General features: G+C 46.2%; 1 protein-coding gene and 1 long non-coding RNA gene across 2 annotated transcripts in view; both read left to right on the top strand.

Annotated features, from left to right (window-relative positions):
• The window catches only part of LOC140213100 (uncharacterized), a 37,685-nt gene extending 24,556 nt beyond the window's left edge, over positions 1–13,129 (top strand). Inside the window, exons 2-3 of the long non-coding RNA XR_011890019.1 lie at positions 893–1,295; positions 12,947–13,129. This is a non-coding gene — a long non-coding RNA (uncharacterized lncRNA). The remainder of the gene's footprint in view (positions 1–892; positions 1,296–12,946) is intronic.
• Positions 13,130–20,140: 7,011 nt separating this feature from the next.
• The window catches only part of LOC129384183 (uncharacterized), a 45,856-nt gene continuing 39,022 nt past the window's right edge, over positions 20,141–26,974 (top strand). Inside the window, exon 1 of the mRNA XM_072284547.1 lies at positions 20,141–20,516. Within this exon, the coding sequence (XP_072140648.1) occupies positions 20,172–20,516 (345 nt within the window). The 5' untranslated portion in view covers positions 20,141–20,171. The remainder of the gene's footprint in view (positions 20,517–26,974) is intronic.

Genomic DNA, 26,974 nt, shown 5'->3' with positions numbered 1-26,974 from the left:
TTTCCGGAATTGGGCAATTGAAAAAAGCAAATTTTAATAGGAAAGAAATCCATTTTGTTCATTTAAAGAGCTGGCGACGAAAGATAAATTTCATGCTATGTTGACGATGCCATCGCATTGGCGGTGTGAAGTGAAGCCAGCCACCCTTTCCCATCCGCTCCGCCCTTGCAGCTGATAGCGTCACCCGCAGTGGGACGATGCTATCATGAAAAGCACCAGCAGTGGAAAGTGGATGCTTTGTCTGCCTCTTGCTTCAACGCGTCTCCGAAACTCAAGATGAGAGATGCGTTCGGAGGCAGGGGCTTGTATTTCATCCATTTGACTGTCTGCATCCACAGAAGCTTCCATTTATTGTCTCGGTATTCCTTCACGGTAGCAGAGAAATTTCATTATATTGAAATCTTGTATAAAAACACTTCGTTATATTGACGTTCTAAATACATGGTGTCCTATGGATGAGACGTTACAAAAAGTTGAATACTTCGTTATATTGATGTTTAGCTGTACTGCTATGCCAAAAAAGCATGTGATGATTTGTTTAATATACGAGTACATTATGCTGTATGTTACATACGTGCAGCACTTTCACCATTTAGGCATAATATCGATATTGCATGCCTGATCCCACCTCAGCGTGTAACCACCAGAAGGTTGTCACTTGTAGTCAGCTTTTTTTTTAGAGAGAGATCAGGACTCATGTAGGTTGTAGGTTGTAGTCTGCTGCCGCATCCCATGCTGCAACAGTTCACTGTTGCCGCTACAGTAATATGTGGGCTGGGTTGTGACATACTTTGCCAAGAAGTGCAGCAGTTCTTCTTGATTGCCAGGTGCAGAACTCTGCCTCTATCAAGTGTTGACACATGGTTTCCAATGCCTTCCTGTGATTTCGCAGATTCCTCGCTTTTGGGGCCCCAGGAGCAGTGCCAGTCGCTCGTGTCCGTGCATGGCCAGCTGCATTCCTGCCGGATATGCTCCTATGTGACCAAGCGCAAGCAGCACATGACAGAACACCTGCGCACACACACGGGCGAGCGTCCCTTCAAGTGCCGCCTCTGCCCGAGCACATTCTCTCGGGAGACGCACCTGAAAGAGCATATGCGCACATTCATAGGCGAGCGCTCATACCAGTGCCACCTGTGCCCGCACACATTCACTCAGAGTTCCGCCCGCTCGAGGCATATGCGCAGTCACGCAGAAAAACGTCCCTTTTCCTGCATTGACTGCAGTGCAACCTTTTCGGATAAGAACAAGCTCCTCTACCATATGGCCTGTCACACAAGGAAGAAGCTCTAAAGGTCAGGGGCTTGCAGTTTCTCATTTTTATTATCTCTCTCTCTCTCTCTCTTTTGTACATCAACCAGTTTGTTGAATTCTTATGGCAGTAGGTGATTTCCAAACTGAATTTAGAGGTTTTTAGCTGTCTCAGCCGTACTTTCTTGTAATGTTATGTAGGTGAAAGTTCACTCTGCTGTCTATGAGAATTCCTTAAAAAAAGTGCTTTCACGAAACTTCGCAACTATGCCAGCGTATCAAAGGTAATTGCTGCACCTTAAATGTGGGGTGGCCCAATATGAGTTCACGACCGTTGAAATAACTTTCTTGAAATTACACATATAAACAGTTAGCAAAGAAAACAAGCATAAAATTTAGACTGGGTTGCAGTAGTATGTGCCAGATTTCTATCATGCAAATTTAGCGGCACAGTGGCAGTATGGTCCACATTTGATGTACTAGTTGTGCTTTCTAGCTCAAGTGCCTATGTTTCAGTAATGAGTTCTTATTTGTTTAATATCAAGGGTTACACACTGTGGAGGTGGCATGGAAGGCAGCCGCCGCATCCACTGTGCGTTGAAGCTTGCGAGTCATGGTGCTGATGGCTCACGTCAGCGATAGTTGAATGTGACCTCTCGGGACAAACAGGCTGGTGTGCTCTTGATCGATCTCACCCTACGTTCTTTCCACTCGTCGTCTTCATCATCGGCACTGGAGATGACAGTCACACTGTTACAGGGCAGCGTCCCAAGCATGTAGCACAAATAGAAAGAAATATTGTATGAGAGTATACATGGACAGCAGTTTATAGGATCCTTTAGGGAGTCTAGGTAGAGTCCATGTTGAGACGAAGGGTACAAATGGTTCTCTGGTGGTCGTTGCTGAGGGTCACGCATGGGGGGGCAGTGGGGGGCATTGATGCATAAGCTGTAGGCAGGTAGTAGAGACATATGCCGCTGCCCCGTGTTAGACACCCGACTATAGAAGACAGAGGGTGGCGTCAGGATGAAAGCAATGCAAGCAATGGAAAGGGCAAGATGCATTTGTAAACCGCATGCTGGCATAAGGAGGGGATAGCAGGAAGGAACCAAGTCTGGTACCGTGTATGAGGGTGTTGTCTTGCATTGTCACCGTCTGTGCTCCGAGTGTAGCACAACTTGTCAAGCAGAGTCGATGAGTACTGGCCTGAGCCTGGCACATGCCAATTGAAAACGATGTAGAGGTGAGCGGCACTGACCACAATGAGGGTGCTGTTGTTGGACTGCGCGCGGCAGTGGTAGTGGTGCATAACTGCGAATGTTGCTGGTGTACTTGCAAATTCATACTTCGTCACTGTTTCGGATGCGGGTATCGTTGCGTGTGGTGGCCTGTTGTGGCAACCAGCGAGACTTTGGTCTCTAGATAGTGTCTAGATAGTGTCTAGATAGTCTCTAGTCTCTAGATAGCCACTGTGCACTTGTTGCTTATCAGGTGACCTGATTTTCACCAAAATTACACATTTTAAAAATGTACGTTGTTTTTGATTTCTCAACTGATATAGAAGCGTCTCACCAAGTCTGGTTGGTATCTGCACTGTAAAAAAGAAAAGTAAAGAAAAAAGCAAGAAAATTTTAATTTTTCACTTGACGGTAGCGTGCACTTGCCGTTGAATTGCTTGTGAATGCTGTTGTCAAAACGCGGCCGCAGAGCACGAGATAAGTGGGACTGAATGCCCCTGAATTAATGAATTCCCTCGTTCAGAAGATAGTTCTTTGTGTTTTCTAGGCGTAAGAGACGTACTGATGCTGCGGGATAACATGCAGAAAAAGTGCCAGAAGGAATTAACGTTTTTGGCTGTGGCAAACCTGGATTGAATGGCAAACCAATACTGAAACACTGTGAAGTGGTCCAAGAGAACTCCTTGGCCTACGTGAAAAAACGTGAACACAAATTTCAATCATAGCAAGCCTCGATCAATTGGAGGACTGCTAATAAAACTTAGATTAGAGGGCTATAATCGAATTATAATCGGTGAATACTCAGAGTATAATTTACACAAAGCCTTGGTTGATGCTGGGAAGCCATAGGTGCCGAGAAGAGTCTATGCCAAAAGTGCTAGTGTCTCCCTATGCAACAAGCTTAGTAAGGCAGAGCTCTTTGAGCAATGTTTGAGGATGCACTTGCAGAATAGAATGAAAATGATCATTCAATGCATTAGTGTGGCAGAGGTGCCTGAAGACGGAGTTCGCATTCGTGTGAAGAGTGGAGACTGCAGTAGAATTGGCTCTGCTAAGTTCAGTAAGGGAGAATGCAGCATACCAAGAGAGTGCTTAAGAAGCTACAGCTGGGTTATGGAACGTGGACAGCGAAGCGTATCCAGCAAGCAACTACAAAATAATCATTTCGTGAACATAGAGAAGGGCAAGTGACAGCTTGAAAGCTGAACAAAAGGGAAGATGACCTTAAGCCATTGCCACCAAGAGGGCCCAACCTATGTAGCAAGTTCAGTGGGTCTGGAAGCGGCATGGCAAGCGGTTTTTGCAAGCATGTGTGGTTCTTTTTGCAGATAGCCGCAAGTATCACTGGCACCTGCTTTCTGAACAATGTTCCCTCTTCGACCATGATTCACAACGGTACTGTCGACGGCCCTCCCTTCTGTAAAGCCTGATACTCAGCAGGCGGCAATGCACCACAAACTTCGACCGACCCTGGATTTGCTTCACTGGGCTGCGCATGGCACAGCACCCGAACGGCATCTACATGGACACGACAGGATACAAAGCCGTCACTCTGGCCAATCCTCTTCAGTCTGTCAGGCAGCGGCATGGCAAGTGGTTTTTACAAGCACATGTGCCTCTTTTTGCAGGAGGGGCCCAAAATTTTATTTCAAATGTTATCGGAGCGATGGCTGCTTTCTGTTGCTGCTGCCGGACCCTCAGCACTTTGTGTGCATTTTTTCCTGCTTGCTGCATTCCCTGAGAACTTTGCTGCGACTTTCTGGTGATAGTTCAGGACAACATTCATTTGGGCTAGATGGTGCATACTTGAATTAGGAAGGAACAGCGCCAACTAAGACGATCACGAGAGGGAGAATGCTTGTCCTGTGTCGTTCTCCTTCTCGTGATCGTCTTAGTTGGCGCTGTTGCTTCCTAATTCTGGTGATATCGAGGCTAATCCAGGCCCAGATAAAAAGGTAGAAACTATGCTGGCGGAACTGCTAGCCGTACAGATGCATATCACTGAAGAGATCGCCATGCTCAATTCAAGAATAACTTCTTTTAAGCAACGTTTAACGAACATAGAAACATTGGCTTCAACTGTAAATGGTGCCCTACAGCACGCTCACAATCTGGAGGAAATGGTTTCGAGCCTTAAAGACATCATCCACGAACTTGTTTGCAAAAATAATGACCTTGAAAATCGATCCCATAGGAATAACGGGATCATTTATGGCTTGGATGAGCCATCAGATGAAACATCTGAGGATTTGCTGCCTTCCATGCTTGGAATTCAACGCAAGGACATTGAATGCTGTCATAAACTCAGTACAAGAAAAAATTATAAAAAGCAGCCAGTAATATTTAAATTACTGGACTTCAGAACTAAGCTTGAAATCCTCAGAAACGTAAGTAAACTAAAAGGATCCAATACATAAATTAACGATGACTTTTCTGCATGTGTACAACAAATTCACAAGAATCTGTGGGATCGTGCTGTTGATATTCGTAAGCAAGTAGACAAATGTAGATTGCAGTATTATTCCCTGATTATTGACAGTATTTGTTACATGTGGGATGGTGCTTGCAAAACCATTGTTCAAGCTCCTCGTGCTGCAGTTGCTAGGAGCATTGAGTCACTTGTCAATGAACAGAAGCTGACACTTTTGAACATAAATGCTCGTAGTTTGCTTAACAAGGTTGAAGAATTAAATCGGGTAGTGGAGTGTCATACTCCATCAACTATTTGCATTACTGAAACGTGGCTAAACAACTGCGTATTAGATTCCGAATTTTCGCCTCCAGGTTATTCGGTGATAAGAAACGACAGGCAACTTGGTAAAGGTGGGGGTGTAGCTCTGTTTATTAGAAACGGTATTCAATTTTCTGTGCTTCCAGAACTTCCGAATACTGAGTCTGTCTGGTGCCGGATAAATGCTTTTGTTTTTGTGACAGTAGTGAGCACTGTTTATCGAGCACCTAGTACAGAAATTATGTTTCCCATATTACAGATTACATAGCCCAAAACAGACTTCATAATTATAAAATGGTGATTACAGGTGATTTCAATACTCCTTATATTGATTGGGCCTTGTTAATTTCAACAGGCTGTGACAAGGCTCTCTGCGACTCTCTGATTAATATGGCTGTTTCATTTGATTTAACCCAAATGGTTGAATTTCCAACTCGAGAGAATTCAGTTCTCATCCCTTGTGTTCGTCAATCAATAGTTGTTGCAGTACGGTTTTGAGTACAAAGTAGTTGATGGTTTATCAGACCATAAGGGTGTTCTTGTGCAATTTAACGTAGTCTGTGAACCCTGTACCCTGAAACTTAACGTCATTACCAACTTTACACATACGTACTAATGATCATGCTATTGTTGAAATGTTAGAGTACTCTTTTGGTGATTTTGTGGCAAGCAGTGAAATAATTGTTGATGATCCGTTAGAAGAGTTTTGTAATTTAGTGTGCACCTGTTTGCAGAAGTTTGTTCCCCAAAATATGCAAAACATAACCTGAAGCATCCATGGTACACACAAGATATAATCCACCTCATAAGACGCATCAAGCGCATGTGCAAGTAGTACCGCCTTCACAGCAAAGGTCACAATTCACTTCTTTCCTCGCTTAAGTCTGAGCTAAAGACAAAAATGACTGAAGCTAAAAACTTTTACTTCAACACAACACTGTCTATGTTCATGAAAGAAAACCGATCGAAATTCTGGAAAACAATACTTCCCTCTTCTCATGTCTCTCCAGCATTCATTATCAATGGTCAGACTTGCACTGATCCTATCACCATCTCTGAAGGCTTTAACAACTATTTTCGCTCCATCTTTCAACACGCTGATGGTACTAATCCTCCTTTCGTTCAAAGTTCGGTTCATGACTTGCCAAGTCTAGAAATAACTTATGCTGGGGTTCATAATCTGTTGCTAAATATTGACACAAGTAAAAGCGTGGGACCTGACACCATACCTAACATGTTCCTAAAGCGGTATTCAGAATGAAATGCCCGTTATTTTACAATAATTTTCAAATCATTGGATGCATCATCCGTTCCGCAAGCATGGAAAATTGCCAACATTGTTCGAGTATTTAAGTCTGGTGATAAACACTATCGAATTACAGATTGATATCTCTAATTCCCACTTGCTGCGAGCTTCTTGAACACATTATTCATAAGCACATTGTTCAATATTTAAGTTGTCACAATATCCTTTCATGATACCAGCACGGTTTTCGAACTGGTTTTTCCACTGTCATGCAGCTCATCGAATTTACACATGACATAGCTTCTGCACTCAATAATCACGATCAAATCGATGCTATTTTTATTGATTATTCAAAAGCATTTGACATGGTCTGCCATAAAAAGCTTCTGTGCAAACTGAGTGCAATATTTAATGGGACTAAATTGACTGAATTACCGACTAATTACACTTGCATTCTCAGTTCATCACTTTTAACCTTGCTCAACCATCACCAGTCGAAGTTACATCAGGCCTGCCTCAGGGCTTGGTGCTCGGACCTCTATTATTCATATTTACACTAATGACATAGTAAATGTAATTAATAATTGCACCTATATGCTGATGATTGCATCCGTTACCGCACTGTTACTAACACTCATGATCAACAGGAACTAAACAAGGCTTTTTCATCATTCTGCGAATGGAGTAACACGTGACAAATGAAAATTAACTTCAACAAAACAGTCGCAATGTCTTTTCGGAACAAAAAGAAGCCATTGCATTTTTCTTACAGTGGTAATGGCAACCAGTTGTCTCATGTTAACGACTTCAAATACATGGGTGTTATTTTTTCACATAATTTAAAATGGCATGTTCACAATAACCATATCGCTGGAAAAATGCTTAGGAAACTTGCATACCTTAAACTTACTTTAAAAAATGCAACAAAGGAAACTAACTGCTTACAAATCACTAGTTCGCCCAATACTAGAGTATGCCTCAACTGTTTGGTCCCTTCACTGCATGCGTGACAGTGACTAGTTGGAATCAATTAAGAAAAATCAGTCATCTATGTTCCTTATGATCACAGCTTTTCACCGTCATCACATGCCCACATATCATTTTGCACCTGTCCCGTCTTCTTCCTTGTGATTGTCTACAAAGCGCGTCCAATTCTTTCCAAACACATATCATCGTTGCAGACTCTCAAACATAGACGCACACATAAACGTATCATCTTGCTGCATAGGATTATCCACAAGTCATCCGGCATTATGGCACCCTTCTCTTTTGTGTCTTCGAGCGCACATTCAACCAGACAAAGCCATCCGCTAAACATCGTTCCTTTTAGGCCATATTTGACCGTTTTAAATTTTCTTTCTTTCAGCTTACAACTGAAATCTGGAACAGTTTGGATGGTTTGCTTCACGCATTGCCATTTGAAAAGTTTGTTGAGCACTTGCCTAATCATATCACCTGTTCATTTGTTCTTTTCTAGTGTCACTTCTTTTGTATATACTAAAATCTCTACCCACTCTTGCTATATGACCACTAGTCATATCACCTGTTGATTTGTTCTTTTCTAGCATCATTTCTTTTTTATGTACCAAAATCTGTACCTGCTCCTGCTATGTTTCGAAATAGAGTCTGCAGTATTTGCAAATAAATAAATAAATAAATAGAAAGGGTGTGGTCACTATTCACCCTAAAGTAAAGTAGCATCTTCTGCAATCTTTGAATTGATTTTTCTCAGTTTGCATGTTTTGGCCAAGCTACACTTTTAGGAAAACTACTGTTTTTAAACTGTCCTGGCAAAACCTGCTCTCAGCATGTTTTCTAGATAGAAATTTTATTAGGAACAAGATAAGGTACTTTCTAAGCTTCTAAATTTTTTCTGACACAATGAAAATATCAAAAATTTGATGTATGATGACACCCATAATTTCAAGTGAAGTAATTTTTACATGAATGGGATGAAAAAACAAGTGGCTACCCTTATTCTGCACTATAGACCACCCAGAAGGTATCTATTCGAAAGCAGTGAGTATATTGTAGTAATATATTGTAGTGAATGTATTGTAATATAGCAGATCATCATGTGCTATGTTGGCTTTTCTCCTTGGACGATCCGCCTGGTCGACTCGCCAGTTGGGCATTACGGCTCCAGGAGTACAGCATTTGTGTCATTTACCAATCGGGACGCAAACATTCTGATGTGGACGCACTGTCCCGCTCGCCTCCCCCACCTGGTGTTGTGACCCCGTCTGTGTATCCCTACAACATGTCCTCCGTAGCCATCGCTGACATGCTTAAGGAGCTAAGGAAAGACCCCTGGCTTGTTTCTCTTATCAACTTGTTGGTTCAACCTGCGCTGCATCCTGTCTCGCAGGAAATACGCTGTCAAGTGCCCCCCTTCATTCTTTGTGATGGTTTGCTATACCGTTGCAGCTATCTTCCCAAAGGACGCAAGTGGCTCTTGGTAATTGCCCGCCATCTGCGCTCTGACGTATGCGCCGCCTTCCACGCTGACCCACAATGCGCACATGCCAGAGTATTGAAAGCTTACACCCGTCTTCGCCTCCACTACTATTCGCACTGAATGTACCACTTCATTCGCTGCTACATTCGTTCTTGTCTCACTTGCCAGCGCCGTCAGAAGCCTCCCTACCATTCAGCCACTCCACTACAGTCGTTGTCTTGTCCTGCATGTCCTTTTGACTGCGTTGGCATCGACTTCTATTGTACAGACCTCTTCCCATCGCTCCTGCTGGCAACCACTGGATAATCGTTGCCATCGACCATCTCACACTATATGCAGAGACTTCGCCATTGCCATCTGCATCGGCAAGTGACATTGCCTCCTTCATTTTACACATCATTCTACGGCATGGTGCATCATGTGAGCTGCTTAGCGACAGAGGACGTGTCTTTTTGTAAGACGTTGTCGAAGCAGTTCTGAAGCAATTCCACGTTGTTCACTGAATCACCACTGCCTACCATCCTCAAATGAACGTTTTGGCAGAAAGATTTAATTGAACATTGGCCGATGTGCTGGCAATGTATGTCACTTCCGACCACTCAAATTGGGACCGTGTTCTTCCCTTTGTGGCATATGCCCATAATACCACTATGCAGACCACCACTGGATTCTCTCCATACTTCTTACTTTACGGATACGAGCCCTTGTGCACACTAGACACCATCCTTCCGTACCATCCTGACGTGAGTGAGTCAACGACAGTCTCTCAAGCCGCTAAATACGCTGAAGAGTGTCGCCAGACTGCTCGCTCCCTCATCACTGCTGATCAGCCACACCAGAAACACCATCGCGCTGTCTCTTAGGCTCCAATCTCTTATATCCCCTGCTCACTTGTATGGCTCTGGATCCTGTCATCCAGCCCCGGTCAGTCGACAAAACTTGTTTTGAACACCACCGCCCTTACCTTGTTGTCAAGCAAACTTCGCCGGTAAATTATGTCATCAGGTCACTTGAGCTGTTTTCAGATCAATGACGCTGAGGGTGTGAGATCATGCATATAGACTGGCTGAAGCTGTACTATGACCCTGCTGTCATGTCCTGTCTCTACTTCACCAGGACGGCTCTTTTCCTGACGGGAAGTGAATGTAGTGAAGAATATTATCGATACTTGGAAAAGCAGAGTGCGTCACTCATCCAAGGAGAAGATGACGGATGAGAAGCACGAGGCTTTGGTACTGTTCCCTGCCTTTGTCAGTTTGCTGACTACGACAGTGTCTGTTTTCTAAAAGAAGCAAATTCCAAACGCCCCCCTTTATAATATCTATTATATTAATGTGAAGCATTCTTTGTCTCGTTCTTGGCACTTAGTGGTACGTATGTGGGTAGGTAGGCTTCTGTCCCACCTTGATTTAATAAAAAGGAAATGATGTGTGACTGATGGTGGAATTGAACCTCTGTCGTTGAGCACAGCAGCCTGGTGCTCTAACCATTAGGCCACGATTGCACGTACACGTCTCTCATTCCAAAGCCAAACAGCTCTTTGAAATGCTCATGCACCCCACGCCAATTCCTCATCTTCTTAAGACAGCTTGCTCTATAAGGCGCTGTGTCGCACTATCTCCAAGTCCAGCACTCTTTTCTCAGTACTTTCCTCATAGCATGCTGCATAGTAAAGATTTTGCAATGTTGTACTCACTTTATGTTCACCCAAGCTAATCATGCTCTAACAGTTCTTCACTGGAGTCACGTAGCTGCTGATGCCGTCGCATTCCGTGCTCTCATCGCTCATGCTCGTCTACTACCTATGTAGAAACCAACAATTTCCAAGTCATAGGCTTGTGTCGAACGACCGGCGCAGAAATCATGCTGTTGCCGCCATACGATTGTCTCCAACGTGGTCGTCGTCGTGCTGCTGTAATCACAGACATGTTCACTCATAACCTACACCTACACACATATACTCAATATACACAAACACATTGGTCCACCTGGTGTTGCTTAGTGGAACCCTGAATAATGCTCTTAGATAGCTAGGTGACTGCAATATGCTTTGCATAAAATCGATTCCCACACTACTTAAGATATGAACTATTTTTAAAAGGACACTTTTTCAAAGTGACATGCTAAACTGCTCAGTATAATGACCATTACTTTTCACGTTTGTGCCAGGTAGTGAAAGTTAAAATATAGTCTAGTGATAAGAAGGTAAATCATTAAAACAGAAATTCATTAAATTGGTTGAGTGATTCAAAAGTTGCCACTTCAGCCTCACATCCCCCCCCCCCCCCCCCCCGTAATTTGTCAGAGTTCTCATATGAGGGCCTATGGAAGGCAGAGGCTTTAGTGGTTGACAATGTAGGGTCTACAGTACCTGTGACGGATACATCAGGCAGCAGCAAAGGATCAGTTTTCAGTTTTCAACAAAGGAAGAAAGGATCAGTTTTCAAATGAAAATCACTGCCATTAAACCAAACTGCATGAATATCCCCTAAACAACTTTAGGGCCTGGTTGCAAATAAGCTATCCAAGAAAGAATGGCTGCTGTATGACTAATTTTTCAAAAAAGCTCTAAACATACAATTGTCAATAAAAAATCAGGAATAGCAGTAAAAATTTAATAAAATAAAGAACTGCAGGAATTATGTGCCATAGGCACATTTAAAAGGGTCTGTTGTAAGGAAAACATAACAGAATGTAGCGCAAAAGAAGAAACCGTTAGAAGGCTGGACTGCCAAAGACACTAAATGACAGACAAGTTAGTATCACTGGTCCGAAAAACAAATCATGCATTACCCATGTTTTTTCTGCATTTCTTCGGAAGCTTTTGTTGTCATTGTACTTCTGATAATTTATTATACTTTATTTAGCAGACGAATAGTAGTAACCAGACGTTAACATTCTTTGATAGCAAAATATTTCGTTATGTTCTAATATTTAAAAATACCAATAGTTGTTTATCAGATATAAACACGCATAGTGCATAATATTCAATTTCAGTTTGAAGATTTGAATACTTGCCACCCCTAATTAGTATAAGCTATCAGTAACTGGTTCAGAACATTTTAATAAACATCCGCAGTAGTCAGTGCACGCCTAATGACACCTGTAAGTGAAATTATGTAGCACATACTTACTCATCTGGTAGTGGTTTGTTGAGTACATTGTGGCTCTAAGAGCTATTGGGCGGCACAGTGATGTACAGTATGTGCAAGCAAAGTTGAGCTTGTTTGCAGTATGTGTGTTTGCTTTTGCATTTTAAGAATGATACCAGTGTTGTACGTAATTAATGACCTGGATGAAATGACGAGATCAGACAGTTCACATTGTTGTATTTGACACGCTTCTGAATGTTTGTTTAAAGCATAACATGTGCAGGGAAAATATAACCAAAATATTTGGAAGCACCTCATATTCTATGGCTTGCCTTTTGTCAAGGGTAATTCATATGCTTGTTGAAAGAGTGATTCTTCATTTATTTCAAGTTCAGCAGCTTACTTGTTCATAAAATTGCATGAGTGTCTTAATTATATTTTGCTTGTGTAGCTGCATTTTTCAGAATTTGAATATGGTAAAAGGTATTACTGGATGATCAGGGTGTCTTTTCAACAAACTTCTTGCTTGGAGCATTCTCTAATTTTCTGGCATCTGGGCGTCTGGGTTCTGGCATCTAGTCATGATAGTTATCAGCATGGTAATGAAATGCTCGCCCCAGGAATGCACCTCATATACACTGCATAAGAGAAGTTAATGTAGATGTGGGAAAATATCTATGTACCATACCTTGATAAATCAGTGTTGATCACCTGACAAGTGCATATTCATAAAGAATGTGTGGGTGTCATTTCCTTCAGGAGCAAGTTTGTTGCAATGACACCTACTTTAAGTTTTCCACAAAAGGGGGAGAAAAAAAGTCACAGCAGCTGTGGGAAAATATTGCCTGAGCTTTGTCTGGCCCCTAGAATTTATGCTTGTGTTAATATTTTGGTATGTCTAAAACGCTGTCGACTGGACGCTTTATGCAGGTGTATGCAGAGCTTTAGGGAAAGTAACAGCCAAGACCATGGCTGAAGCCACAGCAAGACTTGCAGTAGATGTGCATGACAGCTTGCTGCCACAGGCATTCTTACCACAGCGTGCCAACCAGGAGTGACATGTAATAGTATATCAAGTGCCTGTGCATTCTGAATAAAAGTTGTGTTATGATGTTCTGTAATCTCGGCCCATCTTCAAAAACGTCATTTCGACATTACATGTAGCCACTATATCTGCTGCATAATTTCCTGGGGACGTTTTACTGCATTTGAAAAAAAATTCTTGAATGTTGTTTCATATCACTTACTGATTTGAGATGAGTGCATATACTTTTGCCTCCCCCCCTCCTTTTCTTTAACATTTGCATTGTTTACTTTAAGGTGTAACTTTTTGGCTAATCCTACCATCACAGTAGCAATTTCGCTACTGTGATCGCACCACTAAACCAATTAACTTCTCCAAGGTGACAATGAACTTTCTGTTTTGTCGGAAGTCCCTAATGGTGCCTTTACGACACTTCGTCGCCTACTCACGTCTCTGCCAATCTTGCGCCACTTTGATCCAAGCGCACCTACAGAAATTCACACTGACGCCAGTGGTGTCGGCCTTGGTGCCGTGCTCGCACAACGTAAGACACTAATGCCGAATACGTGGTCGCTTATGCCAGTCGTTCCCTCACAATGGCCCAAGCAACAGAAAGTCCCCGTTACAATATCGGCCCGACGTCTCTGGCCGACTGCAAAACGGTTGGCCCGACCTCGGTGCCCGATGGAGGGCCGGTATCGGGGATTGACACTAGTGTTCCTGTTCCTGCGGGAGCATATAGAGGAATATTAATTGACACAGGCCTCGCGTCCGCCGACCATCGGCAAGTGACTTAGGCCCGACCACTGTAGCCGACGTGGCCGAGTGCACGCTGCATGCAAGCCGACTACGGCCCAATATTTCGTAAGCTCCGGTTTGCCGTTGGCCATCGGTCGGGTGCGGACGGTTTTTTCTTAATTAAAAAACACATCAGGTTTTTCTTTTTTGCTGTGTGTTGCGTTTTCAGGTCATCGATATACAGTTTATTAGAGGCGTTTAACTCGCGCTGCCAATTGATATACGCCATATGCGCGTAATTCACAAGTGAAACATAATTAAACGCCTCTAATTCTCTGTACTCGTTAGTGTAAATACGCAATACGCAACAAAAGAAATGCGTGAACGCAACGTTTTCTATTTTTAGGTGTTTATTTTGCAATCATAAGATACATTAATTTTTTCGTACAGCAGTGTTAACAATTTGCAAGTAGTCTTTGTTCCCTGAAATTTTGACCTCTTCAATGCGTCGAACAGTACTCTGGGTGCTATATGTACGTTAGCATGTAGGTTCTGTTTTCTTTTTTGGGAGTATTGTCTAAATATTGTATAATCTTGTTTTGTTTCCTTTTGTATTTGCTCATTATTGTATAACTGTTATTACCGTGTGCAATTGTCTTTGTTTTAAAAGTCTCGCTGTAAAGGCTCTGCCAAGCGAAAGGGGGCTGCGGCTTTGTCAATCTGTATCTGACAGCTTTTTCTGCGCCTCTGCTATCTGTGCCTTTACAAGGCTGAAATAAATAATTTGAATTTTAATAAATATTTATCGTCAAAGCATCACGTCTATATGTGCACAAACTTCGATATGTGCGAGTATGCATACACAGTCAATACGCTTTCCAGGGAGCTTTGCACAAAAATGGTAGATATGCTTCAAAGGAGACGGCACTTGAAAAAGCACTCATGATGTACCATGAATTTATTAATTCTTAACTGCTTGATTGTTGAATGTCATTAGTTCATTGAGCAAAAATTGGAAGAATTTGATCTAACTCTAGTTTTTCCCAATCAAATCCACGTCGACAGCAGAAATGCTCCATTTTATGATTTACATTGATTGGCATACAGCCTTAACTATGCTTAGACGAATCGACAATAGCTACAAAATTGCAGATTTTGACATCTCTTCACAATTCGGCTTAGTATAATCGCGTCTTTCACCCTCCCCAGTGGAAACATTCAACTGAAATGTTTCACAGAACTGTACAGTCCACGAGTCGCCTGCGCTTAGATCGTTTGAAGATTTTTGCTGCGCTGCGACGGGGCCTGTAAGCCCTGCTACGGGCGGCTGCAAAACGAACCCAAAAAGACGGCGCGGGCCATCTGGGCAGGGGGCATGCGTCTCGACGAGATTGCACACTTGAGTAATGGCTGTCAATGGTGGACACAGAGCGGGGCCTTGCAGGCAAGCAAAGTAACCACGCTGCCGGCACCCATGGCTGCCGCAGAGTTCGGGGAGCGGAGAGGACCACCAGCGCCACAGTAGCGGTCTCGCATCAAACGGGAGCTTCGGACCCCCGTCGCGGTGAGCTTCCTCGGAATCCCCGCAGGCGTTTCCCTTGCGCGCGGGCGGCTGGCGGGTGTGAACTCATTCACAGCTTGAGGTTCCCCGAACGGGCGTCAGTCGCCCTAATAGTCGTGCGCGTCTAGCTTCCTTGGTGACCTTGGAGTATGCGTGGTTCGGGTCTGGACGCGGGCAACGGGGATCGCACGGCATCAAGCGGGCGCGCCAGCCTCATTACTTTTTATGGGTTTAATTGCACCGCGCGCTGACCGGCGTATGGATTCTTAAGGACCGCACAATGCCAAGAGACGGTCTTGTCTCGGTTCCGAGGCGCCGAGGGAACGTCTTCTTCGGCTTACGGCCCGGACATGGGGCCGACCTTGGCGTGTGGACAATTATCCCGTGCTCCTCTGTGACAATTTGGCTTGCAAGCAAGTGCTTGTTTATGGCGCCGCATGGCCTTCGGTTTCTGGGAAACTGGTCGTGTCGCGCACGTGTTCGAGCACTGACGACATGGTCCCGACGTTTCCTGGCTTTTGGGTTTTGCGCATGTGTTTTGTTGGCCAGCGCTTGTTACGCCGGCTGCGCTCGCGTGCCGTTTCTCGGAACTTGCGACGTGTACAGCTGGCGTGACCCTCACCCCATTGTTGTTATATATGATGTATTTTGGGTGAGGATTCTACACTGTGAACTGTACTAAAAATATGTTCTTTGATGGTTGTTCGACTGGCCAATCACGCACGCAAGTTCTGCTGAACGCAGTGATTGGTGAACGGATTGTCCAGTTGGAACGAAACCCGGCGGTAATTCGCCAGCAACAATTTCGGGCGGAGCGCTGCGTCTAGAAAACGCGGCCGCAACGCTCTGACCGGGAGTTCTGGACCTGGCTTCGGTGCTAAGCACCATCGGCTCTGCCGAAATAGGGTCGCCCTATGTGGTCCAAACCAGTGTAACTATTTGTAACCGACGTACTGTTGAAACTATGCAATCTTGTAACCGAACTTAGTAATTTTATTTGTAAATACAAGTTTTTGTTCGTTCGTTACTGCAGCGTCTTTGTACTTCGAACCTAAGTCACCCATTGAGCCACCTGTGCAGACCGTCTCTGACGGTGCGTCTCGGACGCCGACAGCGGGGGTGAATTTCAACGAATCAATCGATCGATCGTGGCATCGAATTCTCACTGGGCCGTTTACAATTAACCCGCCGTTCGCGAACAATTTTGCTTGACTCTTCCCGCAGTTCAGATGACTATAACGAGAACTGTCTAATGCAATATCCACTTGATTAAATTTTGTTCCCCGTTAAATAGTTGTTGCAAACATATCCGTTTTTGAAGTATTGAAATCTTGTGCTTTTTGGTAAAGCAAATGTAATACTTACGCGATATGTCTTCTTGCGACTTGCACACTGGTCTCCACGTACCCTTGCTCTCATAATAGTGGTCGTTGCATGCGCACCCGCATATATGGCGAAAATAAATTTGATTCTGATTTCATTATTCACTCTACTTACTAGAGCTCGATCAGTCCAGAATAAAAAAACAGAACTATCCTTTAGCCGGAAGCTGATCTAACTGCCAGATGAACTGTCACTAACGTCTGTATGTGATGGTTGCTGTTTTTCCCCGTGTGATGAACCGCCGTCATCGCTTTTGTATAGCTGGTATATATTCCGTCATTATATATATTTGTCCGTCAACATTTGTTACGGAAAAGCAACAACAACAAAAAATTGCGGCCTCTCACTTCTTCAAAGCACTGCGCAGCCTGTCGGAACGCACTGGCGCGTGTGAGCGCATGGCCCGAAGGCTCAATTTTAAAGTGTTGTTCAATTGCTGCCTGAACCACTCGTGAAGACCTTTAGCGCCACGTTACCTTATTATGCTCGCTTTTCTTGTTACCGATGACAATACATTAAATTTGGCGGCCTCTGCAAGACAAAGCTGCATCAACACAGCTTCTTAAATATACGGATTGGCTCAGCGGCTGTCGGACAGTGTGCATGGTCCCTTGTGGCACGTCACTAAAAAAAACAATGAAACACTTAGCATATATATATTCACAAAATGACGCGACCACTAGTATAACGTGAGAGGGGACTTATCGGTCTCACAAAAAAACTATATATATATTAAACGAAGTGATGCCGCAAAGAAACAGGAAATGACGTATAAAAGCGGGTGTTCGCAAGGCGAAATTTATTCCTCGTTACTGCGAACTGCCGTCGCAAAATGCCGTGAAAGGACGAGTGCCTGCACAATTGCTCGTTGTTACTGCTGACTTCTTTGTCACCGTCGGCGATGACGGTTTCTACCCCCCATGCGACCAAAGTTATTCGGCAGGCAGCACTTCATAAATACCCGTAATAGAATCGAATACGGCGAAGGCACTGTGCGACGATTCTCCGGGCGACTTCGAAGGCCGCTCGCTTGGCGCGCCTGCACATCACCGCCGATCGTCTTGCACAAGGTTTCTATTAATACGTCGTAACCATGTTGATGCGGCACTAAGAGCGTTTTAATCCGGGAGGATAAAGGCGGCGCGAAATGAAAAGTGAGAACTCCCAGCTCGCGCGCTCTTGCGCACGGTGAAATGTCAGCGTTAGATAAAGTAAAAGAAAAATAGCACACGTTATGTTGATGTCACGAACCCGAATATAATACGAGGCGCGTTCCAAGGCTCGAAATTTCGGGGAAAAAACTCGCGCTATATTCGTGCAAATATTAAGAGCGTATCTCTCGTGTGTCGCCTCTTCTCTGGCTCACGCTGGTAGCAGCAAGTAAAGAACACCTCCTTTTATAGTAATGTTATTGCATTATTTAAATGGTCAACTTACACCAGCATTCAGGTACTCTAGCTACGTGTGTCTCGGTGTGTGATTGTACCCATTTTTAGGCGTAAACCTCGTTTATGCATTATGGTATATGTCTTTATCAATTAGACGTCATCTCGGACGTTCGGTGGTCTCGATTTGTCACGTAAGTGCATCATAGCCCCATATAAAAACCAGAAAACATGTATATTCGAACGCAGAAACCGAAAGTTCGATCACTTCAAACGACTGTTTTTTTTTTTCATATATGTGCCAGCTAGAAGAAGTGCGGGATATCTACCGGGCGTTCATGTATAAGACATCCACAATGAAACTTCCGACGGATGCGATTTCGTATACTGAGGCAGTACATGCATGAATCATATATTGTAATGACGAAGCTTTATTTTAGATGAGAGCTCTATAGGTTATGTGGCCGCCTGCATGCAGCGCGCAGTCTGCCATTTGGGAAGTGGTGCCATTGTCGAGAAGGCCCTTCCTCTTGCGCAAGAGCGTTATGTGAAAGCGCTATACCTGAAAACTATAGCGTATGCATCCATGTTAATTCTTCCGCATGCAAGTGCTTTTGTGGTGCTGCCTTGGGTGCGTTTCTGAATTTCTCATCTTGGGCTCAGATAGATCGCACCGTTTATTCAAAATTTACTGACGACAGACACCGCTAGCTTCTCGGTTTTGTATTTTTCTTTCCCCTCCTAGCTCCATACTGCGGTTATCCGGCCACGCTACCCGGCCTTGGGCTCGGTCCTCCCAAAGCCCCTCCATACCCGTTTCCCAGAAAGCGGCGGTGGCGCGGGGATGGAGGGGCTTTAGGTCCTCCCTTCTTGCCCGCATTCTTCCCCGCCTCTGGACTATTTTCCTTTACTTTTTTTCCCTTAGACCGAGTCGCTAGAGGCTATATCAGCTTGTCGTTGGAAGTAGGCATGCGCGTTTACATTGCTTGTTCGTTCGCGCTCAAATTTCGCAATGAGGTCGCATTCTTCCTTCTTGAATTTTTCACAGAGTGTTTAATTAGTATCTCTGCTTGCCACGGTTCATGCGAAAAAGACACTTCCTACTGTTACGTTTCGCCTACAACGCGCGGTAATGCCGGCGCGGATGCAACGGACGCCGGGGCTTCGTTCAAAGCGGCGGACATTTTGGCCCGTTCGACGCCGCCGCAACGCCTCCCCGCCAAGCGTGTCCAGGCGTGTTTCAGTGCCACGTGTCTTCGTATGTGCGTGTGTGTGTGTGTGCCCACGCTTGTCAAAGCGCGGCAGCCGGGGAGCGGAGCTCCCCAAGTGAGGAGCCAGCAGGTCTGTCCGTCGGCGGGCCGGCGATGCGTCACTTCACTCGGCTCAACATGTCTCTCGGCTCGACCGTGCGCGCCGTCGTGGGCTCATGCTCCGCCGTCGCGTGGGCTCATCCCGTGACCTTCCTTCTTGCCCGCGACGCCGAGAGTATAAGAGCAGCTGCCCCCGGACGCCAGGAGAGAGGCTCCGATTTGTACTGTTGAGTTACGTGCTCTCCCGTCTCTCCACTTCGGTCGACCTGACCGGCCGCTCTTTTGCTATGTTAGAATAAACAAGTTGTTCTGTTACCAGTCTTCTCTTGCTTTGCCGGGACCTTCGGATGCTTCCAGTGCCCCAGGCCGCCAGGCCAACGCTACCCTTGGGGCTTGCGACCCATTGGCAATAACGGGCGTCAGCACCGAGACCCCAACAACTGGTTGCCAGCGGTGAGATCGCGACAACGGAGGCCAGCAGCGAAGAGATGCGGTTGACTGTATGCTGAGCAGCTCAACGACCATCCGGGAGCAGTGCAACGAGCCCTGTGTGATGACTGGTTGCCTGCAGCGGAACGACTGCGCTGAAGTCTTGGCTGCAAGGTTTGGTGAGTGCGGGACTTTCTTCTTCTGAGTTTTGCCAGGCTTTTGTTAGTGTTAGAAACAGAGCTGGTAATTGTGGTTGTCGTTGCTGCCGGGTTAGTTTGCGGCAAGACAATAGTAGGCAGTAGAGAAAGCAGCATTCAGAGCAGCCATGGATTTGAAGTCGTTGCGCAAACCGAAATTGCTGGAGCTTGCGAGAGAGTTGGGTCTGGATGTCTCAGACAAACTCAGAAAACCAGAACTGCTAAGGGCTATTCTTGAGTTAGAAGCTGAGGATGACGAGCTGTCGGAATGCCTTGAGACCATTGAGGAGAGGGAGACGGCAAAAAGACAGGAGCGTGAACTTAAAGAACAGAAAGAGAAAGATGAGCGTGAACTTAAAGAACAGAAAGAGAAAGATGAGCGTGAACGAAAAGAACAGAAAGAAAAAGAAGAGCGCGAACACGCTTTGGAAATGAAGCGTCTCGAGTTAGAGATGGAACGCGCTCGTAATGGAAGTCAGGCCCACGGTGCAGGAGAACGAGTATTGTTCAAAATGACTGACCTGATGCGGCCGTTTAAGCTTGGAGAGGACATTGGTTTGTTCCTGGTTAACTTTGAGCGAACGTGCGAGAAGCAGGGGTTCTCTCGGGAAACGTGGCCACAGCGCTTGCTCACTTTGCTACCCGGCGAGGCGGCCGACGTAGTCGCTCGCTTGGAGAGAGAGGAGGCAGAGGATTTCGACAAAGTGAAATCGAGTCTGCTAAAAAAGTACAGGCTGTCAGCGGAGGCGTTCCGTCGGAAGTTTCGGGAAAATGAGAAAGGCAAAAGTGAGTCATATACAGAGTTTGCGTACAGGCTTATGTCAAACATGCAGGAGTGGCTCAAAGAAGAGAAAGCGTTTGGTGACCACGAGAAAGTTCTGCAGTGTTTCGGGCTAGAACAGTTTTATAGTCGGTTACCTGAGAACGTGCGGTACTGGGTCTTGGATAGGCCAGACGTTAGTACGGTGGCTCGAGCCGCTGAGCTAGCCGAGGAGTTTGTGACGCGTCGGGCTCGTGGAGCTAAGGACGGTCAAAAGGGTGAATTTGGCTCCAAGTTTGAGAGGCCGAAGTTCACGCCCATGAGAAAGCGGTTCGAGACGAGGCGAGCGCGCGTGTGTTATACGTGCCAGAAGCCGGGTCACTTTTCGGCGCAGTGTCCGACCGAACGTGAAGAGACGGCGGCAGCCGAAGCCGAACGCAGAAAGCGGTTCGAGATGAGGCAAGTGCGCGTGTGTTATACGTGTCAGAAGCCGGGTCACTTTTCGGCGCAGTGTCCAGAAACAAAACCAAAAGTCGTGTTTTTGTCATTATGCAGCACTGACGAGAACATCAAGCTTCTCGAGCCTTACATGCGAGACCTCCTCGTGAACGGGAAAGAGTGCCGAGTGCTTCGCGATACCGCAGCTACGATGGATGTAGTTCACCCCTCTTACGTAGAACCCGATATGTTCACGGGCGAGTGCGCATGGATCAAGCAAGCAGTGGAAGCTCATAGCGTGTGTCTGCCGGTAGCAAAAGTGCTTATTGAAGGACCTTTCGGAGCACTTGAGACGGAGGCCGCAGTGTCATCTATGCTGCCCCCCCAGTACCCGTACCTATTTTCGAACAGGTCCGATCACCTCCTGCGCGAGAAGGGGCTTTTGTTTGGTGAGGCTAGCGTTCAGGCCTTAACCAGATCGAAGGTTCGGGAGCTCGCCGCAAAGGCGGTGGTTGCGGGGTCGACGTTGTTGAACGATGAAAAAGGGTCAGAGGCGCAGCAAGCTGGTATTCAGAGCACGCCCGAACGGGATAAAATTGAGCCTGTAGCGTTAAAGGCACCAGATACTGGAGAGGAAATTCCCGATGCGGGAAAGTTAGAAGAGCTTCCGGGACTAGGCTCAGTGACGAACAGGAAAGACACCGATCAAGTCATTAGTGACTTAATAAGTAAAGCATCGCTGTCGCCTGAGCAGAAAACCGAACTACACCAGCTCTTACAAGAGTTTCAAGGTCTGTTCTCTGAGAGGCCTGGTAGGACTTCTGTCCTTACTCATGACATATAACTTACCTCCCCAGAGCCAGTACGATCCAAGGCGTACCGGGTGTCACCCCGCCAGAGCGATATTATGGAGGCTGAGGTAAAGAAAATGCTACAGCTCGGTGTTATTGAAGCGGGTGAGAGTGATTATACCTCCCCTTTGATTTTAGTTGAGGTACCGGGCAAGGAACCTCGTCCTTGCGTCGACTACCGCAGGCTTAATTCCATCACTAAGGATCAAATTTATCCGATCCCTAACATCGAGGAGCGCCTTGAGAGAGTGAGTAGCGCTCAGTTTATTTCCACCCTAGATCTTGTCAGGGGTTATTGGCAGGTTCCACTTACAGAAGAGGCTAGTAGGTATGCGGCGTTCATTTCACCAATGGGGACATTCCGTCCTAATGTTTTGAGTTTTGGTTTGAAGAACGCGCCATACTGCTTTTCAAGCCTCATGGATAAAGTGTTGCGGGGACAGCAAGAATTCGCTTTACCGTATCTAGACGACGTAGCGATATTCTCCGCATCCTGGCCTGAGCATATGGCCCACTTGCGGGCAGTGCTAACCCGCCTGCGCGATGCGGGCTTGACAGTCAAAGCTCCCAAGTGCCAGTTAGCACAGGCCGAGGTTGTCTACCTCGGACACGTGATTGGTCGGGGTCGTCGCCGCCCCTCTGAAATAAAGGTGGCCGCTGTGCGAGACTTCCCGCAACCGCGCACGAAGACCGATATTCGGTCGTTCTTAGGTGTCGCCGGCTACTATCAGAGGTACATCCCCAGGTACTCTGATATCGCGGCTCCCCTAACGGATGCTCTAAGAAAGACAGAGCCGCAAACAGTCGTCTGGGACGAGACAAAGGAAAGAGCTTTTAGCGCCCTAAAGAGCGCCCTAACAAGCCAGCCTGTGCTACGATCGCCCGACTACACAAAAGGGTTCGTTGTTCAGTGTGATGCTAGTGAGCGAGGCATGGGCGTTGTACTGTGCCAACGGGAAAATGGAGAAGTAGAACACCCCGTCCTGTATGCTAGTCGTAAACTGACGAGTCGTGAGCAGGCGTATAGCGCCACCGAGAAAGAGTGTGCGTGTATCGTGTGGGCCGTTCAGAAATTGTCATGTTACCTAGCTGGCTCGAGGTTTATCATTGAGACGGATCACTGCCCTCTCCAATGGCTGCAGACCATCTCTCCCAAAAATGGCCGCCTCCTGCGCTGGAGCCTCGCTTTGCAACAATATTCCTTTGAGGTGCGTTACAAAAAGGGGAGTCTCAACGGTAACGCCGATGGCTTAAGTCGAAGCCCCTAACGTGGGAATCAGCCTCAAAATTGCTTGTTACTGATGTTTTTCTTCCTGAGGCAGGATTTTTAACCTATTGCTTTTGTGTAGTGTTTCAAAGTGATGATGTGCTTTCTAGTGCAATTTTCCGATTTGTGGACGCGTTCTGAGTGCTGCTAAACTACTGTAAGGAACTAGGCAGCAGTATAAAAGGGGAAAGAGCCTGGCAGGGCTTAGTGAGGGTTGTGCCGTGCTTGCTGACTGAGCGGTTGACTTTCGGCGTGGTTCTAACGCTTGCCGGAAACGAGAACAAAAATGTCAACTCTCCCGAAGTCACTTTGCAGTGTCCTGTGTGCACCTGAACGTGAGAACGAGGCCTTCTCTGTGCGCTGCGCTCAGGACACGCCCAAGGACGCCCAACTTCGGTTATGAGCATCATCGAGCGACATCCCTCCGGACAGCGGATGCAGTCCCCTGACCATCGGGATCTCCTTCCCCCGGCGGGGCGGTCTGTTACGTTTCGCCTACAACGCGCGGTAATGCCGGCGCGGATGCAACGGACGCCGGGGCTTCGTTCAAAGTGGCGGACATTTTGGCCCGTTCGACGCCGCCGCAACGCCTCCCCGCCAAGCGTGTCCAGGCGTGTTTCAGTGCCACGTGTCTTCGTATGTGCGTGTGTGTGTGTGTGCCCACGCTTGTCAAAGCGCGGCAGCCGGGGAGCGGAGCTCCCCAAGTGAGGAGCCAGCAGGTCTGTCCGTCGGCGGGCCGGCGATGCGTCACTTCACTCGGCTCAACATGTCTCTCGGCTCGACCGTGCGCGCCGTCGTGGGCTCATGCTCCGCCGTCGCGTGGGCTCATCCCGTGACCTTCCTTCTGGCCCGCGACGCCGAGAGTATAAGAGCAGCTGCCCCCGGACGCCAGGAGAGAGGCTCCGATTTGTACTGTTGAGTTACGTGCTCTCCCGTCTCTCCACTTCGGTCGACCTGACCGGCCGCTCTTTTGCTATGTTAGAATAAACAAGTTGTTCTGTTACCAGTCTTCTCTTGCTTTGCCGGGACCTTCGGATGCTTCCAGTGCCCCAGGCCGCCAGGCCAACGCTACCCTTGGGGCTTGCGACCCATTGGCAATAACGGGCGTCAGCACCGAGACCCCAACACTACCCAGTCGAACCGAACCAGCTGCGAATGAACCAGTTTAAAAGCAATGCAAAGCGTTTCACCAATGCGGAGAAACAAAAAATGCCGCCTTTTAGCGAAACGTACAATGAGTGTTCCCGACATCTTTTATCACTCAGAACGACAGTGTGACAGGATGGACGAAATTCGGAAGGAGTGTTTCCGGCATCTTTTATAGCTCAGGGCGACAGTGTGACAGAAATACCTAATTTCCATTGAGAAAACGTATTCGGTAAGTACTTAATGTATAACTGATGCCAGATGATCACGAGAAAAATCTGCAGACAAATAAAGATGATTTTTTTTTTATATATGACAGACAATTCCCGACCATGCATGGCGCCTCACTTACTGTAGTCTCCCGATGCTAATGCACACATTGCTATATTCACAAAAATCGATCCGTAAGTTCCCACGCGTCACAATTAAATACGAAACCGAAACCGTACTTGCTTTGTGTTCACCAGCCTATTGTCAATGCATCGCGGGACGTTTCCGGTTGGCTTCACGCGTTGACTGAAGCCATACTTCATGGTTGGCTACTTTTGGGCTATAATAATATCGGTCTGTTTTGGCTATGTCACTCTGCGTCATCTGGCGACACTGAGCTCGAAGCATGCTCAAGGCGCTCAAGGATAGCGCAAGCACGTTTGCGGTTGGCTTGTCCACGGGAACGCGCCAGTTTCATCCTAAAGCTCATTCGCAAAAGTGATGTGGGATATTCAGCTGGTGACAAAAATGTTTTGTGATATTCCGTAGTCTTTCGTGCGTCACCGGACGAACTCTCGAAGTGGATGGTGGAGGCGTGGAATACAACTCCAGTCGCGGGGTTCGCGGTATCGTTGCAAGTGCGGAATGTCAAACTGAACGGACGGCGCACGGACGACGACGTGCTATGCATCGACAGTCTAGTATGAGTGAGTGTCGCCTGGGTCATTACGTGAATAAATTTCCATCCTGTGGAGGTAACGTACGCACGTTCCATTCTTCGTGATTCTAAGAAGCTGAAGCAGGCTACTTTGTTATCAAAAATGAGGTGCCCGGTAGATTTTGATGCACATTGTTTTCCTGCGTTGAATTCGTGTAACGTGGATAAATACGGTATCCCCATGAAAAGTAGGAAAGTGTATAATTCATGCGTTCGTCCCGAGCTAACCTATGGAGCCGTAACTTGAAGGATAAAGATATCTTAGGAAGCCGGAGACTACACACTGAAACAACAGAAAATAACACCGTTTTGTGTAGAACATATTCATTTGTATCGCGCGTGAACGAAACGTATAGCGGAGAACAGCAACGGTGTTTTGTCTTCGTGGTGCTTTATTTATGATGTTAGTGTAACATAGCAGGGGGGTAAATTGAAACTCGATTTAACGAAGTGATGGCCATGCTTGAATTACTTCGTTAAATCGGGAAGTTCGGAAAATTGAATAATGGATTTTTAGGCCCTTCTAAATCTAAAGCTGTAACGTAGCGACACCCAAAAGGCACCGCGGCATTGTATTTGCCGCTAGCCACGCCTGCGCGTGTAAAAAGCCCGCGAGGGAGGCCAAATACCGTAAAGCCCCTTGATAATTGGACCATAGATTTGGCAGTAGCGACACTCTCCTCCCCGCGGTGCTTTCCTCCTCGATTCTCGCGCGCCAGCTACGAGCGCTGCGTAAGGCACGCCCTTTCTCCTTGGCTCCCGGGTACGGGCTGCAGTATTCGATGGAGGCGCATGATTTTGGGCCACTTGTGCGCCCCAGTGGTGTAGAAAATTTTGAAAAATGATTATAACAGCATCGAGAATGCTGGAGGTAATGTTTATGTGGAAGTGATTTCTTAAAGCCGTATGAAGGGTGCATGCTGATGTAAAAGGAACTTTGAGGCTAATTGTGTACTCCAGATATTTTTTCTGCCACATAATAAGATGCTTTACGTTGTGGATCTGATCTAGTATTGCTTGTGGCACCTCCTTCTCTGTTTGTTCTTTTTCCTGCCTGCGCCTGCATGTGCACCGCAGGTAGTCAGCATGCTTTCTTGTAATGAACTAGTCACGAGTGCGCCATCCGTCCGTATGTTTGTCTTCTCAGTGTGAAAGTAGCTTTTGCGTTGTAGTCTCTAAAGTGAAAAGGACGGTTGCGCAATTTCAGTGCAAGCAAGCGTGCATGATCATGCGCATTGCCTGTATCCGTGAGAAAACCAAACAATAATCGTAACCTACTCAGGTGTGTGTTGCAGCCCAATTCAAAGCAAATTCAAGAACTGAAAAATAATGCAGAAACTCTACTGGAGTTGTCTAAGCATACGTAAGCATACCCCAGGATTTCAGTTAGCCCATTCCCAAATTTCAAGTTGACCAGCCCCCAAATTTAAGTTTGCCCACCCCGAGATTTCCACTTAGCTTATCCCCTAATTAAGTTGGTCAACCCCCAAATTTAAGTTGGCCCACCCCCATATTTCAAGTTTGCCCACACCCAAATTTGA

Source organism: Dermacentor andersoni, chromosome 9 (assembly GCF_023375885.2).
Source record: "Dermacentor andersoni chromosome 9, qqDerAnde1_hic_scaffold, whole genome shotgun sequence".
Taxonomy (NCBI): Eukaryota; Metazoa; Arthropoda; class Arachnida; order Ixodida; family Ixodidae; genus Dermacentor; species Dermacentor andersoni.
Note: the sequence above shows the minus strand (reverse complement) of the source record. Positions and strands in the feature narration are given on the sequence as shown.